This window comes from Melampsora larici-populina (genome assembly GCF_000204055.1).
Source record: "Melampsora larici-populina 98AG31 unplaced genomic scaffold MELLAscaffold_5, whole genome shotgun sequence".
NCBI classification, from domain to species: domain Eukaryota; kingdom Fungi; phylum Basidiomycota; class Pucciniomycetes; order Pucciniales; family Melampsoraceae; genus Melampsora; species Melampsora laricis-populina.
The window spans coordinates 1,104,581-1,124,312 of NW_006768769.1; the positions used below are offsets into that span (position 1 = coordinate 1,104,581).

General features: G+C 36.3%; 4 protein-coding genes across 4 annotated transcripts; 3 read left to right on the forward strand and 1 right to left on the reverse strand.

Annotated features, from left to right (window-relative positions):
- Positions 1-1,369: 1,369 nt before the first annotated feature.
- MELLADRAFT_93500 (uncharacterized protein) lies at positions 1,370-2,138 on the forward strand (the record flags this gene model as incomplete). The annotated part of the gene is made up of 2 exons (XM_007405912.1): positions 1,370-2,057; positions 2,101-2,138. The coding sequence occupies 2 exons, from the start codon at positions 1,370-1,372 to the stop codon at positions 2,136-2,138; spliced, it is 726 nt and encodes a 241-aa protein (XP_007405974.1).
- An 812-nt stretch (positions 2,139-2,950) lies between these two features.
- On the forward strand, positions 2,951-3,977 carry MELLADRAFT_93501 (uncharacterized protein; the record flags this gene model as incomplete). Its single annotated transcript, XM_007405913.1, has 4 exons — positions 2,951-3,272; positions 3,355-3,408; positions 3,485-3,594; positions 3,675-3,977. The coding sequence occupies 4 exons, from the start codon at positions 2,951-2,953 to the stop codon at positions 3,975-3,977; spliced, it is 789 nt and encodes a 262-aa protein (XP_007405975.1).
- A 5,412-nt stretch (positions 3,978-9,389) lies between these two features.
- On the forward strand, positions 9,390-11,358 carry MELLADRAFT_93502 (uncharacterized protein; the record flags this gene model as incomplete). Its single annotated transcript, XM_007405914.1, has 9 exons — positions 9,390-9,408; positions 9,487-9,832; positions 9,925-10,113; positions 10,177-10,276; positions 10,372-10,707; positions 10,750-10,761; positions 10,818-10,976; positions 11,050-11,173; positions 11,219-11,358. The coding sequence occupies 9 exons, from the start codon at positions 9,390-9,392 to the stop codon at positions 11,356-11,358; spliced, it is 1,425 nt and encodes a 474-aa protein (XP_007405976.1).
- Positions 11,359-16,798: 5,440 nt separating this feature from the next.
- Positions 16,799-19,596, reverse strand: MELLADRAFT_115449 (uncharacterized protein; the record flags this gene model as incomplete). Its single annotated transcript, XM_007406165.1, has 6 exons — positions 16,799-17,514; positions 17,612-17,825; positions 17,901-18,105; positions 18,157-19,203; positions 19,286-19,411; positions 19,503-19,596. The coding sequence occupies 6 exons, from the start codon at positions 19,543-19,545 to the stop codon at positions 17,041-17,043; spliced, it is 2,109 nt and encodes a 702-aa protein (XP_007406227.1).
- Between the last annotated feature and the right edge of the window lie 136 nt (positions 19,597-19,732).

Below are 19,732 nucleotides of genomic sequence, written 5' to 3' on the forward strand. Positions count from 1 at the left end.
TAACCTGTTAGAGCTAAAGGTCAGCGCTCGTCGCTTCACCCGGTCCGTGAACACATCCAATCTTCGATAGTGAAGAGAGGAATGGACCGGGAGAAGCCGAACTATATAAAGTATCTAACCTAACCCCGGTACAAAGATATGCTACTAGCTGTACAGGATTTTGTACTAGGCATGTATCGCCTGTAATCTCAACAGGATTGAAGTTTTTGAGTGACTGAGCTTGGAGTTAGGTTTTGATAAAAGGATTTAAATGAGATTGCGGAATTGTTATTGATTAATTAAAGGCTCAATGGATTTGCTCAAGATCGATCATCGAATGGTTGATTGTATTTTTAGATTTAGATTTTTAATTTTTTAATTTACAGATTTAAATCCGACCGAATAGGACCGATTCGAAACTGGTTCTCTCTTTTAAGCAAGACTCAAGAAGAAAAAGACAAGTCCCACGAGGTAGCGAGTTGAGTTTTACTTAAATCAATTTACAGAAGAAATCATAAATTTATGAAATAAAAGAAACCAAGAAAGAAAGAAAGAAAGAAAGAAAGAAAATATAAGAAAAACAATTTAAGATGGATTTGATGGAACAAAAATACGAGGAACTCATGTAATCCAAATATCATTGTAAGTCAACATTAATGAGTTCCTTTGATTTCTCTGTTTACCATCACCATTACCATCATCCTTTCTTTCTTTACTTCCTTCTTTCTTTCTTTCTTGATTTCTTGAGAACCCTTTGTGTTTGTCTGTTAACCCTTCAAACAATCTATTAAACTCAAAAGCTTTACCGCAGCTTTTGGCTAACACCCTCTCTCTCGATTGTACTTTCTTCATCACATTTAATTCTGTCAGCATCATCGTCATCATCATCATCATCAGGTGATCATCATCCCTCTTTCCGATCAAACTTGTTTTAGATATCTGGTTGATTCAATCAATCAAAATTTAAAACTTATCATTTCAAATCAAATCAAATTTCAAAAGGTTTTCAATTTCTTAAACCATTTCTGATTTACATAAACCTGATGACTTCAAACTTGTTTACTAATTTGTTTCTTTTGATTTTCATCTTATCAAACTTTCAATCACACATTCGATTTCGGAATCATTCATTGTCTTGAACCTAATCTGATTCTAATTCTAATATCATTCAGTTAAACCAATACACAACCGAGTTCATCTGCTTATCCCCGATAAAAGTCCATCATCGAATTCCTCATCGAATCATTCATCATTCGATTTAATCACACATTCAGTTCATTTAACAGTTTTAAATCTTGTCAACTTCAAATCGATTCATCTTATTGAGATTTGCCACTTTGACTCTTAACGATTCAAATCAAACAAAGGATTTAATATCACTCTTGAAATCATGACATTCAATCAATCACATCATCCACAGCAGCAGCAGCAGCAGCAACAACAACAACAACAACACCATCAACAACAACAACATCAACAACTACAACAACAATATCAATCCGGTTTGCAACAACAGCAACAATATCAACCAGATCAACAACATCAACGTCAGCATTCTTCAGATCATCAATCGCACCACTTTCGTCATCAACGTAATCAATCAATCACTTCTCAAACTTCATCTCAGTCGATTCATCATCATCAGCTACCTATTGTATCTTCTCCTGCCCTTTCTTTTGCAAGTGTACCTAATCACAATCATCATCATGATTCAGCTTATGTGGATGAACCACTTCAGATGGAGGGTGAATTTGCTTCATTGGATTTACATTCATCTTCAAATCAAACCTTGAATCACTTTTTACAACAGCAACAACAGAACAATCAACCAACCAGTTCAAATCAATACCCACAACGTTATGATACCCTCACTTGGGCTAGAGAACATGCTTTACCTGAACTTCGTCAAGATACCATGTTGGCTACCGGTGGTTTACATCCCAAGACTTCAGTCTCTAGTATCACTGCTTATTTGGACAATCAAACTTCAGCTCATCCTCAACATGCTGATGTTTCACAATCTAATGCATCTACCGATCGATCGATTTGCTCATCCTCATCACCTTCATTAGCATCTCGTACCTCTTTCTCAATCCCAGATCTCAACAATCGACCGATCAGTCCTTCACAAATCAATAATTTACCTTCACCTTTCCTGAATTCTTCAGGTTGTCCATCTCCAGCTATCTCAGCTTTCGGATCTAATGATTTATTAATGGATACATCTCCGGCATCTTCTTCCAACATTCCATCTATCAATATCAATGAATCCTTGATAGCATCCATTAATCCAACTCCTTCACCACACCTTCGACTTGATATGAATCATCCTGCAATGTCTAATGGTCCAACTATCTCTTTGACTTCAGCTACACCCTTGACAGCTAAACCTAATCAAACAGTTGATGTACCGAATTTTCAAAGATTTTTAGATCAACTCTCTCAACCTCAATCTAATCATCAAAACAATTTAAATCAATCATCTCAAAATCAATCAACAACAAACTTTCAACCAACATTTGGACAGATTCCTAATTTAGATTTCTTACAACTTGATCAATCTTCAAATTTTCTTACCACTAAAACTAATAAAGGCAGACAAAGATCTAAATCCGAATCTCAAACCAATTCAATCCAAACCACCAATCCGAATCCGAATCCCAATCTATTCTCATTATTAAATTTGAGTTTCAATCCGTTTCAACAACACACCAACAATACGGATCAAACCAATGATACCTCTCAAACTGAAAATGAAAACCAAGGAACGAATCATGATTTCTTATCAAACTCTTCACAACCTTTTCCTTCTTCTCAATTCAACTTATTATCACAAGCTCCTAATCTTACAGCACCACCACCACCTAGATTAGACGAATTGAATTTAGGAATAGATACTAGAAATAGTTATGAAACTGGATACTTGAACACGAATGGGAATCCTAATCCATCTGCAAGCAATTCACGTTTAATGCAACAACAACATCATAGAAGAGGTAGATCCGAATCGCAAATCATCCATCACTTCAATCCTCATCCTCCGAATCCAAATCAACCCGAACCATCAGTTTCACCCAAACTAGAAGAATGGGAAGATATCATCACCAGATCAAGATCTTATTCACATTCGTCTATTGGATCCTCTTCGGCGATTTCGAAATCGTTTACGATCAGTTCTAGAACTACACCAGCTACTAAAGCTGCGGCAAACAAAAGAAGAAAAGAAGGAAACGAAGCTAGATATCTTTGTGAGATGTGTGGTGAAAGTTTTACTAGAAGGTATAATCTTAGAGGTCGGTTGATTTCATCTCATTTCATTGTGTGTGTGTGTTTGGTGTTTGATCTTGTTGGGGCTTGGGTTCTTTTCTTTTACAGGTCATCAGAGAGCTCATAAAGGAGAGAAACCATTTGCATGTGAATTTCCAGGTTGTAAGTGAATGAAAGTGAAGATTTTTTTTCTGAACACTACAATTCTAAGCTTTTTTTGGGTTTTTTTTGGGTCTAGGTACATCAAGTTTTGCAAGAGCACATGATCAAAAAAGACATTATAAATTACATTTAGGTATCAAAGATTATAATTGTAAGGTTTGTGGTAAAGCGTTTATCAGATTAGATGTAAGTGTTTTCTTTATCGATTTTTGTTTTGATGGGTTAAGATTAATGATGATTTTCGTGTTTTGAAATATGTTGTATAGGCATTACAAAGACATCATAAATCAGATGCTGGACAAGGATGTTTTTATGAATTGAAATCGAAAGGAGAATTAAGTTATGAACATGATTCGAATTTATCATTACCACCACTTGATCCACAACAACCACAACATCAACAGAATATTCAACTGGATCCCCAACAACAACAACAACAGCAGCATTTAAGATTGGATTCACAACCACCACCACAACAACAGAATCTTCAACTCGATCCTCAACAAACGGCTTTGGGAATCATGAACCCTGCTTATGAGTTTTGTGTGGGGATTTCAGGTGAATTATGAGTGATGATGAAAAAGTATATATATATATGTTTGATGTTTTTTTTTTCTGTTTTTTCTTTTGCAAAATTATTTTGAATTTGGATTGGATTGAAATTTAAATTTAAATTTGTTGGATTTGAGGATTAAAATAAATTTAAAGATTAGACAAAAAGTATGGGATGGATTGATGGATTGATTTATGTATTTGTTTTTTTGGAAAGGTAAAAAGAAAAAAGGAAGGAATTTGGATTGGATTGGATTGGATTGAATTGGATTGAATTGTTTTTTTCTTTCTTTCAGAATGTTTTGTAGATTGTCTTATTTAGATAAAGTCTGTGAGAGAGAGAGTGAGAGTGAGTGTTTTTCTTGGTTAAGTTGGATTTGATTTGTTTTGATTATCTTGGTTATTTAAAGTAAAAGAAAAGATTTTTTTCAAAATATAGAAGAAATGTAGAAGAGAAAAAAAAAATAAGAAAAAAAAACACTATTAATATCTTTTTGTTTTCCTTTTCAGATCAATTGTTTTTTTTTGTTTTTTTTTTGTTTGGTCTTGAAAAAAAAAATTCAAAATATAAATTTATCAGATTTCTTTTTGGACAATTTATCTTTTTTTAATTTTTTTCTTTTCAAGTATGCATAATAATAATTTTGATTTCTTTTTGATTTGATTTGGTTTGAGTTCTATTTGATTTGATTTCTTTTTGATTTGAGCTCTTTATTTGAGTTCTTTCCTCTGTTTTGGTCTTGGTTTTGGTTATTGTCTTAATCCAATCATTTTCTTTCCCTTAATCTAAACTACAATCAATTCATCCCAGACCCAATCTTTTTTGATAACTTTTTGTTTGGTTTGATCCTCTTTACTATTCTTTTCTTTTGCTTACATTCTATCATATATATCTATACTTTTATCTCTTTCTGTTTAGCTTTTTTTTATAAAATATATAAGATTCCAATTTTTGGTACATATGATTGATACCATTTGTGTTTGGGTTTTTGCATACCTTTAAATAGGTGAATTAAAGCCTTGAACCTGAGGGAAGTTGAGGCCCTATAATTTTGAAAAAAACTTGTATGATTTACAAAACAGTAAATAAATGGATTTGACTTCATATCAGATGCAAGAATTGCAGAACAATAGTGGCTCTCAAACCTGACCCGGTTTTCAAAAACCCAGTTAACCCAGTTGAACTTTTTGGCAGTAACTTTGTGTATCAAGTTGACATTTGTTGACAGCTCCCAGCCAAAAATTCCACTGGGTCAACTGGGTTTTTTGAAACTGGGCCTACTTTGAGAACCCCTAATTATGGAAGGCTGAAGTTTGCAAAAAGAATCTCTCCAAGCAAGCTGTCCAACTTGCCAAATGTTCATTCAGGGCAATCAGAGATATGAGATGTAATACCATTTTTTCAGTCTTTCTGTAGTGGTTTTCCTCAAACCAAGCAAAAGATTCCAAAGAAGAATTATGTGTAGGTTAACTCTGAACAGGCTCATAGGAGATTTCTTTGGTTCAAAAACTTTTTGTTTGGTTGGTACATAAGAAGGTATATGGTAGGTTGAAAAACTCCACAGCCAGAAGTTCCTTGCTCATATGGCAAATTGGGTGGATAAATTATAAGTGCCTGTCTTACAGGCTTGCTTGCCAAGCCAAGTGGGATGTGGTTCGGTTAGATATCAGAGAATAGAAGGATGTGTATGGGGGTAAGGGCTGTAGATGAAAATACACCAAATGTATGTACAGTTGACTCTGAAATAACCCATACCCTTTTATGGAACCCAAAAAGTATGGGTTATCTTGGAGTATGGGCTATCAGGATTCTCTGCAATAACCCATAACCACTAATATATGGGTTATTGCAGAGAGTTGTTTGCAGAAGGCAAGAGAGTATGTGATTTCATTGCATAGGTTTCAAGAAGAGCGAGCAAGGAAAGACAATAGGTCGTGCTGGACTAGCATTTTGGAACGAGCTGCACTGAATGTACGCAGAGCTTGCCAAAGAGCCCTCCCACAAGATTTTGCTTCCTCAGAATTTTTGTGCCTGAGGTAATTTGTCATTACATTGGCTGACTGGAAGTCAGAGTATGCTGGGCAAGGAGGTACCTTGATCTCAGCGTGTTCTGGAGCAGACAGAGGTGTGATGTTGTTCAATTGCTTCAAAGATTTCCTCTGGACTCCAGGTCTCAAGGCCACTCATGGGCTCATTGGTAGGATTTAGGAGTTCTGTAATGGGCATCATATTTCTTTATGAACAATTCAATGAAATGAGTTCTTGAATATCCTGCTCAAGATCTTGCTGAGCAGATGGATTGAGACTCTACGGTGCAATATTTGATTTTTTTGTGGGAGACTATGGGTTTTTGGCTTTGATTTTCAAAAGAAAGCTATGGGTTATGGGGTATGATAGAGTTATGGGTTTTTGGCCCGTTTTCCCCGCCCATAAAAAATATGGAGGCAAAAAACTATGGGTTAGGGTAGAGTATGGCATATTAGGGATATGGGTTATTTCAGAGTCAACTGTACACGTCCCCACGCCTAGGATTCGTAATCATCGGGTTTGCAACAGGCCCCGGCCCCGCCGCTGCAGAGCTTGAATGATTACGTAAACCACTTGGAGGGGACTGTACATATATCACTGAAGTAACCAAGGTTGAAAAGGTGGATTCTGATCTTTCCTTCATCTTGTTGTTCAAACCTTTTTGAATTTGAGGAACCTTGGCTGACTTGCAGCAACATCAATTTATTGAAGCCTCTAGCAATATCATATTAGAAATGAGAATTGAGGAATACCAAGAGGAAGTGTTTGGGTGAGAATCCAAAGCCATAAGTCCAAGGGGACAATCTTGCTTGTATGATAAAAAGAACAACTTACTGGGTGGTTAGAGGTAACAACACAATTCTGATGTGTACAAAAGCCCTGAAAATAATGAACTAAAGGACATGAGAAGACAAAGGAAGAAAACAAAAAACCAATCACAAACATTTTAAATAACCTGATAGAAAAATTAATATCTACAAAAAATCTCCTCAAATGAAATAACCAACCAAAATAAACAAAAAAAAAGATAGAAAGTAAAAGAAATTGTAACAGTTTTGAAAGATCACACCATGTACAAAAATGGAATGGATGAGATCATGGGAATATCTGAGCCAAGCAGTGAGTAGTGAGAATTGAAAAAGGTGATCTTAAATGGGTGTGTGTGGTAAAAGATAGATTGAGAAAAGTCAAAAGTGATTTATGGAGGAGGGGCACATAGAGGTAGACGAAGACCCAGGAATGTGCCTGTAGATGTATGTGACTTGAGCTGATTTTTAGTTTTTGGGCTCTACACAACACATTAGCACTTGCTTCAAGGTTCAAAGCACCTTAAAAGATGTGCATGAGTGAAGGCTATCAAATAAACCTGACACAAGCCCCTACACTTGCCTCACTGCGGCGTAAAATGGAAATGCACAAAAAAATTCAACCTCCAAGGTCAAATACACACCTTTGCCCTTTTGACCGTTACACTGCCATATTTCCCACACTAATAGAGCTACAATGTTGAAACTTTGTGTAGCTGAAAGCCCTTATTGAGGTGAACAGTTTGTGCAACTGGAAGTCTGAAAAAGGTGAAGTGTAGTCAGAAAATGGCCCAAAGACCTCCTAATAGAAGTGGCTTTTTTACATCACATACATCTACAGGCACATTCCTGGGTCCTGATAGAGGCTTGAGATACAGCCAAAAGGCTGAATCTTGATATGGACAAATATCAGGATCTTATGGATCAGATACTGATGTCAGATATTTGAACTGAACACCCATCAGATTTTGAATATCTGGTTGAGTTTGGACTGAGATACAACGTGGCCACATGTACAAGCAGACACTGGAAGTATACATCACCCCTGGGGCCAGACTGGCTCACATCACATATGCTGTAGTGATCTTTTGGCCCTGAGGGTGTTGTAGATTTTCAGCACCCACTTGTACAGCCAAAGTGCATTGTGCTGCAAAACCTGGGTTTCTCTTTGACTGAGGTTTGTTTCTCTGCTACTTTAGACAGTACAGAGAATACACACCCTGTAAAAACCATTTTTGGTTGGTTTTGACTACTGTACTGGCAATGACTTTTTTACAAAAAAGTGGTCAATCATTCTCAAATTGGCTGTAGCTTTTTGGGTGTGAATTTTGGCCACAGTATCTTTTTGTGTTGTCCAAACGGGCCCTAATTTTGAGATTATCCCAAAACCCATACACTTTAAGTTTTGATCAGAGTTGGTGTTGCCCACCAACAGCTCTAATCATCAATGGATGAAGCTATAAAACCACAGGCCATTGGAAATTTGAAATAGGTTTTCAGCTCAACTATCTTCTTTTTCAAGCGGTTGAACTTGCAAAAAGCAGATCCGGAATGGCTGTATGTAGAAAGGAGACATCATTTTTCTAAAGTGCATAATGGCTGTATTGCATGAAACACTAACTAAACAAATCAAATTGAAAAGAAACTAGTCTACCTTGGAGGAGCAGCCATCTAGTCAGAGCATAGGATTTTGCTGTCTTTAGATGTTGAGATGTTCACTTTTTTTGGATTTTATATATGAATATATACTTTTCTTTTTCTTTTTTTTGAACTTGTTGGAATCCACATTGCTGAGCAGGCATTTGATCCCCCTTCCCAGCCCCCTATCCCAGCATCAACCGCAGTCATGGGGGAGAAGGGAAGGTGCTGTTAGGTGTGGGGAACAGTGATGAAAACTGTACCAAGTTTCTAGATGTTGCCAAAACAATTTCTAGAGTGAGCTAAAAAGCAATAAAGCTGCCAGAACGGTTATCATCTGTTGAACTCTGTAACGAGATTAAGCAGTACACTGTTTCTGATTTTTTTCAATCAATCCCAGTTACATAAGACTTTATCAGCAATTTGAGTGTGATGTATAAAAGAAACTGCCTTGATGGTTATTATCCATTGAACTCTGTAACAAGATTTAGCAGCATCTGTTTCTGATATTTTTCAATCTATCCCAGTTAGATGAGAATTTATCAGTGAGTGGTTTTGTTTTGTTTTGATTTTTTTAAAAAAAAATGAATTCATCTTTTTATCTTGAGACAGCTAGTCCTTTGCTCTGCGACCATCCTCCTTGGTTTAGTTCCTGTGTGTAAGAGCGGAGATGCAAAAATCTTTTAGTATTACATGTGAATTGTGCCAGAAAAGGAAAGGAGACATCATTGAGTTTTGCTGAAGAATGGGATGAAAGATACCCGAGTTCTCGAGTTCTCAGCTCGGGTCTCTCTCTGACGGGTCATCAATGTATGCGCCTTTGAAGAGAAAGATCGATCAGATTGTCAAGTTCAACTTTAACCAACACAAAACTCCAACATCAAGATAAAAAGAATGAGAAAAGGAAACATTCAACTTAAAAACTCAACTTAGAAAAAACCACACTTCTACTCAAAATGAATCTCGAATTACAAAGTGAGTCTTTCCTCATTTACTTACTTTTATCAATTATCGATCATAAAATTAACCAATCTTTTTATCTCTTCGATCAAGATCCATTCGCCCAAGATTTTCCAGATAAAGTAGACACAACCTTAGACTCATTAGCAGTAATCACAAAGTTTAATCCACACGGATTATTTGCTGGTCAATATTTAGCAATAGGTAGATTGGATGGATGTATAACAATTTTAGATTTCGAAAGTAAACGAACAATCAAATTTTTCTTAGGTCATGTTAAACCGATCACTTCATTATCTTGGAGTAAAAAGTCGAAATATTTGTTGAGTGCTAGTAGGGATTGGAATGTGATTGTTTGGAATTTGTTGACGGGTGAAAGGAGGGACACTATTCGATTTGATGCTCCGGTTACAAGTGCTCAATTTCATCCTAAGAATAGGTAATTTTCGTCTTTTTCATGTTTTCAATATGAGTTAGAATCACTTACGAGGTTCTGTTTACTTTTTATCTCTACGCGTTTGTTTATTTTAGTAAAGTGATAGTGGTAACTTTACAAAGTCAAGAAGAAGCCATCTTTGTAGACCTTAGAAGTCAAGGGGGACGTTGGGAGCTAGACTTTCATTCCGGTGATAATCTCGCTGATCCATCCCAACCCGTTAACGTAACCCAAGTACAAGATGATGCACCGCGTAGGGGTAGGCATGGAGCACGACGAAAACGGTAAGCAACCTACAAATCCTTTTTTCGTTTATCAATCCTTTGAGCTCATTGGTATATTCTCAGTCAAGCTGCGACAGTTGTACGTTTTCACCCTAGTGGCGATTTGGTCTACGTAGGAACTTCACAGGGAGCACTTCATGTATTCGATGCAAGAACCAAACTGGTAAACGATAAGATCCTTCAAACAATCCCAACCCATTTCAAATTTACACATACTAATCATAATTCAATTAACTTTCGGATTTTTATTATTATTAGTTACTCAAAACCGAACAAGTTTCGAACAAAAACACAATCAAATCCATGGAATTCGATACCCACGGTACTTCACTTGTTTTAAATTCAGCAGATCGTGCCATAAGAGTTTATAGTCTCCAATCAACTCCAGATTCAAAAGTTCCAAATTTGATTTTAGATCATAAATTTCAAGATGCAGTGGCCCGTACTCCTTGGCAAGGTTGTAAATTTGGTTCTGAATATGTGATTGGTGGTGCTGGTCATAGAGATTCTCATCAAATTTTTATTTGGGATCGAAGTTCTGGTAGTTTAACCAAGATTTTAGAAGGACCTAAAGATCCACTCGAAGATTTTGATGTATGTGGCTTTGATCATTTTCTTGACGCTAATGAATTTCAGATTAGGTCTAAGGTTGACTAAACTGTGATATTTGTCATTCTCTCACTTGATTTGTTTTTTAAATATAGTGGCACCCTAATCGACCTATCGTTGCATCTGTGTCTAATTTAGGATTAATTCATGTTTGGGTCACAAGTGTTACAGAGAATTGGAGTTCATATGCACCAGGGTTTGATGAATTAGATGAAAATGTAGAATATCATGAAAAAGAAGATGAATTTGATCATGTAAGTCTCTTTTATAACCTTTTGTTCTAGAAACAAGATGGTTATTCATGTATGATTATTTTTATAATTATAGGAAGATGAATTAGATGTAGAAAGACGTAGAAAAGATGAACAAGATAGGTTTATAGATATCTTTAATTTAGACAAACCACTTTTACCTCATACAATTCCAATTAAGTCAAACCAATCTAAACCAGGTGAAAACTCAATTGATGATGATGATGATTTTTTCAATATTGAAGCTGATGATGATACAAATGAAGATTTTTTTATTCCAATTGATTATGATCTTGAAAATGGTGAACAAGAAGAAATCATAGATAAAGAAGAAGATGTTAAAGGATTTGATCAAAGGAATGAATCGGTTTCTATGCCTGGTTAAAGACTTTTGAAGTGATTCTTTTGGGATTCTAATTGATGATAATGGATTGACTGACTTGCCTGGCTATCAACTATTAGCTTCTTTGGATACATTTATAACATACCTTAACTAAGTGTCTCACTCTGGGTCATCAATCACACCCCTAGGAAGGTCATAAATCATCTCAAGTCATCACTGTGAATGTAGAAGACCAACATGTAAAATAAACTGCTAGAATAGAACTCTATCCTAATCTGTATCATCAATACCCATGGTCCAACAAACTAAACATTATAAAAACATACCTCAAAGCCTCATCATGAGAATGTACAAAACAAACTTAATTTCAAATACACACTACACTATTCCACGGATCACAGCTTATAACATCACTTTTGATACACTTTTGAAAAACTGTCAATTCTTCAAGTTGAATTTCAACACAAAGATTTCAAAAGATCTAAACAAATGGAATTCAAAAAGCTACACACTTTGAATTAATTTCCTCTGGGACTTGTGACTGTAAGGAAAGGATAGAACTAGGGATTCAATATCAGAGTGAATTGGAGGTGAACTCTTTACCACAGTTGGATCTTTGTTGTTTTGTCAGATTTAAGTCTGGGGCAGGATATGTATGAACTGGTAGTAACACTATATTTGTGGGTATTTGTGGGTTGGTCTAACCAAAGAAATTGATAGTTCTAGTAATGGTCTGTTTGCCACTTCTATCCAGCTTGCCCTAGTAGTTGAAACAATCTTGTAAATCAGAGATGGGTAGTGTAAGCAGTAGAGTAGCCTTGTTGTTAAGATCTGTTGAGGTGTATCACTTCTTTTGAGAATTTAGTCATGTTTGTTGAACTTCCTTCTTCTTTTTTTCATTAGAGCATCTCCAATTATTTGGTCATGAACTCACCAGGTTAGTTACAGAAGTTGCAACAAGAATGAAATCAGGAATTTTTCAAAATCAACTGGTGGTCTGTGTGCCTGGCAGTAAAGTTGATATTGATTGTGACATCTGTCAAACTTACATGCTAGATTTAATATAAAGACATGCCTATTCTTAAGGTATGGTTGGACCAACACTGTCACAATTACACTACCAGTATTGGTATTGTAGTTGTATTGTAGTTTTTTGATGGGTATTGTAGCCTCAGTATTAGTATCTGAGCCACAATATGTTACTGGTCAAGCCTCCCAGTAGTATTGGGCATGGCAATACTGTACGTGGTATCATATTGGGTCCCACAGATAAACAATCAGATTGAATAGTACAAGTGCTCACATCTTGTTGTAGCACTGGCAGGCCTTTACAGTAGAAACCCTTTCCAACAACCAAACCATTTTCAGCAAGGATTTCAATATGATCACATGAGAAGGATGTTGAAAAACCAAGGGATCAAAGTTGAGAGATGGATAAGAGACTGTGTTGCAAGCCAGGCACCTCAATCACATCAAAGCCAGATATTGACATAGGCCAAGGGAGAGGTACACTTTGTTGTTGATAAAATTTCAGGATCAGACTGTTGGCCACACAAATAGACAGTACATGTGGGTTGTTGGACAAAAAGACTTGAGTAGTTCTTCAGAAGTAAAGCATGGAAGGCATGGCTGAGTACATCCAGAATCCAATATCCAAAGTTGTTTGCTGATATCCGCACTTGAAGCAAAATTCTTGGTGATTACCAAGAAATCAGAACCTACAGGTTGATGAAAAATCATTTCCAGAGCAGAGTTCCAAGCAGACAAGGGAATGGAATGTGTAGGTTGAGATGAAGACTCTTGTTGGACCAAATTTGCTTCAGGACAAGGGATTGGTGCAGAAAGATTTGGATTACTCTGTAACATTTGATTAAAGAACTTCTTAGCTAGTTTGTTACACACTTGTCCACTGTGTCCTCATATGTGACAAGTAGAACACGTCAAATTTCTAGTAGCTGAATTGTTTGGGTGAGAATTTGTTTGACGCTTGTTACCTCTTCTAGAAGATTGATTGGATGAAGAGATTGAACAAGGAACAGGTACCAATGGGGAGTAATGGCTAGAACATGAGACAAAGTGTTTGCTTGATCACAACAACATATAGCTTCATGATGCAGAGCCAATACAAGAGAAGCAGAAGTAACTGGTTTCTTGCTCGTCAAACTGCTGATAGAAGAATTCCAATCAGAAGGTAAAGAAGCACCTATCACAGCACATACTATGTCATCCATGCTTAGTTTGAGTTTAGCAATAAGTTGACCTAATTGTGTCAAAGCTTTCTAGATGTCAGAAAGATGTGTATTGATATTGTCTTCAACCATTTAGCATGAGATCAAATGTTGTAGCACCAAGCCTGGCTCGCAGCGCTTTGCAGCGCAGAAAACACTAAAACGAGCTGCGTAACTTCTTTTTTGGGGGGGCAAGATGAGTAGATTTAATGTAAGTGGTGCATGACTTCTACCAAACGTTGGTAGTTGAAAGCGTAGTGTGCTTTCGCACCGTTTTGCAGCGCAGCAGGCGGAAAAAACATTTTTTTAAAATTTCTTGATATGTAAGTTGAAAGAAATGCAGAAAGAACGATAGCAGCTGTAAAGACCGTAATGAAATATAAAACAAAAGCTATGGTTGAATGAGTGTTAAGAAAATAAGAGTGAAAAATCAATTGTAAACAAGTAGAAAAAACATGAAATCAATAAGCAACCGACTGCTCCCAACCTCTGTCAATGATCGGCTTCTTGTTACATTGGCTTACCTATTACTCTTATCACCCTCTTACAGGACCTTACTTCCACCAGTTCTACAAACCATGACTATGTTGAATAGATCACCGGTGAGATCGACTTATCAAAGGACTTTGGTCAAAATTTGCTACCTCGGTGATTTTGATGGATGAAACTGAGAATGAATTGAAAGGGGTTTGTCAATGGATTTCAAGAGCATCTAATTTCTCAAGTTCAGCTCTTGCAAGATCATTTCAAGAACTTGAGATGGTAATGGTTAAAATTCTTTTATTAGAATCTAATCAAAGATTGTATCGAATAATGTATGAGAGTTTACAAGGCTCAAAAAGTGGTCTGTGAAGTTGCTCAATCAATTGACTCAAATCTGACTTGATTGTGCAAGACTCTACCTATTGATAAGGCTCCAGCGAACGGATTGGTGGTTCGGAAAGCTGTTGTTTGTTTGGTGAGGCTATACGGAAAGTTGCTGATCAATATTCCATATGTGAAATTGAATTTCTAAAAGGCAACCGACTGATTCCAATTGATTAGAATTGATTCTGATTGATTACATTTCTTGGTGGTGTGGTGATGTTGATGTATTTAATATGATGTGGAAGGATGTGGAGAAGGCTGGAGGAGGGTTGGGAAGAAGCTGGAAGAAGATAGCAGAAAAGGCTGTCCGGTAGCTGGGAGCGTAGTGGACCAAACTTTGACCCCAAATCTGAAGCGCAATACACTGCACACAACTTTTTTGGTACCCGGGTAGTTAAGCGTCAGCGCCGCGCGCAGCGCTGCGTCACGCTCCACGCTTCTTTTTGCGTTGCGAGCCAGGCTTGGTAGCACTAGAATTTTTCAATCCCATAGAATAGAAGCATTTTTATGTGGATCAGACAACTCTTGCCACATAGCCACATCACCAACCATTTGAGGTCTTATCACGGCATAGTTGTTTGGATGAGCATAACATAGAAGAACTGGACAAATTGTGTTGTTCTGTTGCAGCCAATTAAAGTTCAGTTGATCTGTGTCACATAGCTCTGTATTTAAAATGTGAGCCATCCTAGCAGTGCACCAATAATGGAACCCAACATTGCTAGTTCTTAGTTACCATAGTTTGAATTTTCACCTGTGGTCTTGAGAAGAATTAAACCTACAACAGACAATGTAGGAAGAGCTAATGGTCCCCATTTTGATCCAACTGAGAATGGGTCATTGAAGTTGGTTGGCGGGGTAGATGGATCCTTTGAGCTGATCAATGGTGAAGGTTGGACTTCCTTTCCTTTTACAGATGGTTCAGCAGAGGTAGATGCCATATCAAAACAAAAAGAAATTGAGATGAAATCAAGATTAGGTGCTCATAACCTATTGGACTGAATCCAAACACAGAACCACCTTAGCATAAGTAAGATCAAAAACAATGAAACAAATCTTATAGTAAGATTGTAAGAAGATGCAGTCAGATGAGGAAAGAAGAACACATCAGACTGTTGTGAGATCAGGTTATAAAGAGGAAACAAAAATTGAATCAATGTATGACATCACAGGATCAGTGACATAACATTCCATATTGGAATACATGATGTAATATCAACAAATGGAAATACAAAAAGGGAACAAGAAAACAATGTACAACAATGATGGAGTTATGTAGTCACATTAATGAGAAAGACTTTGAAAGCAATCACTAATCCAACAGTTGATCATGTCCCACAGTTGATTTGGAAAATTGTTCTTCCTGTTCAATCCAAGCATCATGTAAAACAAGATGCATTCCAAAAGAGCCGAGTTCTTGACACAGGAAATTGAGTCCTTGAAATTGCTTACCAGCAATATCAATACTCCAAGAGGATTAAGGGACATGTTAAGTGGCAAAAAAACATTCCAATTGAACCACAAATTTTTCTTCATAGATTTTCATTAATTTATCTACTCACTGTAGTTCATGAAATTGGCTTGAACTTGGAATACCTGCAGGAAGACTTCCACAATTCCAAACAGTGATGGATAAGTACAAGCAGATCCTTACAAATCATGTTGTTAGATGTAGTTGTCCATTGTGAAAAGTTTGGAAAGAAGATGTTTGGGTGAAGATCTGATACTATATTTAAAAAACAGCAAAATTTGTCACAGTTACAAAAAAACACATTCAATAGGAATAGAGGTTAAAGCCTAAGGTTACTATGCAAATTTATATGTTCAAGGTTAACCAAATGATGCCTATTGGGTTCATCAGGCAGTCTTCAGATTACATGAGTATGTTTCACATTGGTTGATTGATAGATCATTCATGGATTACCAAATAGACATAAACCACAGGATGAGATTCATCTCAAGTGTCTACAAGATGAAACTCTGAATGATTGAATTATGATTTTGTTTGCAATTATCGGTATGATTCCTCTCAAGCATTTTCATACTACTTCCTCAAAAGTAAGAAGTATAATTCATAATTAGGCAGTTTAACTTTCAGCTACTGCTCACATTCAAACTTCATATTCATATCCAATCTAGATACCTGGCTGAAGCAGGAAATGATCACCCTTGTTGAGCTTTCCAGGAGCCTCCTTCAGATTCCTGAAACAATTGTGGAATCAATTGAATCAAGACAATCTTACCTTAAAAATTCATTACATATCTCCAGAAAAGATTCACACATTCTTAAACTGTTTCAAAAAAAACCCTTGAAAAGATTAACCAAATAAGAATACAAAGATCTTACTCCCCAAAACACATATATATCCAATCCTCATGAAGAAAAAAAGGGAAAAAAAATCCACAAAAGTTTATTGATCACTTTATTCAAGAAAAGTTTTTAACCAAAGCTGAGAAAAAAAAAGAATGCAAAAGATAAGTTCTACTCTCCTAACAACAATTCCTAAAAAGATTGATAGAAAAACAGACAAATCAAAAGATACACCCAGAAATGATCATCAAACAATCATAATTCAATCAGCAAAGGTAATAAGTAAAAGAAAAAAAAAGTCAAAAGAAGTCAAAATGATCATCTTAATTCATCTAGAGTCATTCTACCTTGCATCTTAATAGCTCCTAAACTCATCTCAGCCGCCGGTTCTTCTACAATCGCAGTCCCTGTAGTTCTTACCCTACTAGAATTAGGTTTATTACTATTACTATGACTCTGATCAATCACTTTCTTCTTCATTCCAACTCTAGAAGCAATCTTGATTGGTAAAGAACTAATAGCACTTCTAGAACTAGGTACTTGAACTTTAGGAACCGGTGGTGGAGAATGATGACTACTATGAATCGTGACTTCACTTAAAGCTGGTCTACTGACTCTTGAAAGTCCTACTAATTGTTGACTCGGTGATTTAGGTGGCATTAATCCCAAGGATGGTTTCTTTTTTGAAGTTGTTGGGATCGGACTGATGGATTGATACGATGATAATTCTTCTTTCAAACTTTCGATTTCGGCTCTTGCTGCCCAAAGATCATTTTGAAGATGTGCTAAATTCTAAAAAACCCAAAAAAGAGAAGAATCATGTCAAATTGTGATTTGAAAGTTTGATGATAAGAGAAGCTCAAGTTGGCAGGTTGATCATTCAACTTACGGCTCTTTCTTCTTTTCCTTCTCTTCGAATTCGATCCAAGACTTTAAGTCTTTGAGATGGGTTTTGATGACTAACAAGTTCAGCATTTAATGAAGCCAGTTTATCTGCTTCTTCAGCATTCAAAGAGGATTGACGTGAAAGAAAATCATTAATCTTGATCAATTGACATTTTTCTTTTTCTACTGCTTCTAATCTCAGTTGAACATCTTCCAACCTAGAGTACGATTTTTTCTTGGGCTTAGTTTGGTTTCATTTGAAATATGATGAAATTAGAAGTAGATCACTCAACTGTTGTAATTCACCTCTCGCAGCCGCCTCTGCTTGTCTTGAAACCATTAATTCCGAACAAGCTTTCCTCTTGGCTTCTTTTTCCTTCAAAGCCTCTTTCCCAGCTTCTTCAGCTCTACTTTGTAAGTGATTCCGTTCAGTACCCCATTCTTCAACCAGATTTGCATGCATGTCACGTAAATCATCCATTTCTTTGTTCAATTGGACTATTTGCAAATTTGTTCCTGTCAACTCATCATTCAATTCTGCCAACTTACAATCCTTTGTCTTGATTTCTTCGTTTGCCTTACTCAATTCACTGTTTGTGTTCTGATACGTTTTTGATAATTCTTCATAAGCTTTCAAGACTTCTGAAAGTGTAGATTCGAGAGCAGTAGCAGTTAATCGACTATCCGTTAATTGAGTTTCATTCATCACGATTGTTTCTTGAGCGCATTGAAGTTCCGTCTTTGATTCGAGCTCGATCTTTTCCCAAAGCTTAAGTTGAGTTTCATGTAACTGATTCAGTTGATGAAGTTCATCTCTTAATCGATCAATTTCCATCCCAAGTGACCTACTCTCCTCTTCTGCTTCTTCTCTTGCTGATTCTTCTACTTCGAGAAGTTTTTCAACTACTTCTACTAACTCTTCTTCTCTCCATTCAAGTTCATTTACTAATCCTGCCAACTCATCAACCTGTGCAACCCGATCTCCTAATCGTTTTCTAACCCTAATCAAATCTGTTGTGTTGAATTTCCTTTCAGTTTTCAATGTATCTTCAATCTCTCGAAATTGTTGAAGTAAAGTAGGAAGATAATGAATATAATGTTGATTCAATCTATCAAAACTTTCCTTTACCTTTCCTAATCCTTCACCACTAGACCTCTTAGCATTTTCTAAATCGATTTGAAACTCATTTCGTTCCTTCAAAGATTTATCTTCTAAACTTCTTAATTCAAACTTCAACTTTCCAATCTCACTTTCTCTTCTCTCTTTACTTTTCCTATATTCATTTTCTAAATCGATTAATTTCTTTTGAATTCCTGTAAGTCCTGAGATCTGTTTCCTTAATCTTTCTAATTCGTTTTCCATCTCTTTTTGTTCTAGATCTGATCGGTTTAATGCTTTTCTAGTTTCCTTTACAGTCGTTTCTGATATCTTTAATGATTGGTTTAAACTTTCGATTTGTGATTCGTATTGAAATAATTTAGATTCTAATCTTAATAATTCATTGGCATGTTTTGATGGAGTTGCCATGGTTGAAATTGCTCTTGTTCTAGGTCTTGGAACTTCTAGTTCTTCAGTGTTATATAGCCCAAATGTATCTTTGTTCCAAAATCGCGTGTTGTATGATTTAATCAAGTTAAATTAGTCTCCAAAAGAAAGAGTGAATGTCAAATCACGTACCAGGACCTCCATCGTGTGGTTTAGATCTAGGAGCTTTAAAGATTTCTAATGGACCTTTTCTCCAAGGATCATCATTGGGATCATGTAATTTAGGATTATATAAACCTGGACCAGGTACATCTGAAGCTGTTATTTGTATGTAAAGTGTTTATATGTTTTGAATGAGTGCTTTGTTTTTGAATGATTTTGATGAGTGTTTAGAGATTTGAAACTTTACGTTTTTCAATTGGGAAACGTTGTGCTTTGGGAAAGTGTGACATTGGTTGTTTCGTGGTTTAGTTTGAGTGTAGTTGAGGAGGTGAATGGTCTTGGTAGGTCTTGATGAAGTTGAATTGGATAGTGCCGGCTGAGCTTCCTTTGATGTTTAATTTGAAAAACCATGAGCGGGTTCGGTACAATCCAATGGAATGGTTACCCGATCTCAGGTTCACTTCGAGTGGTTGTTCC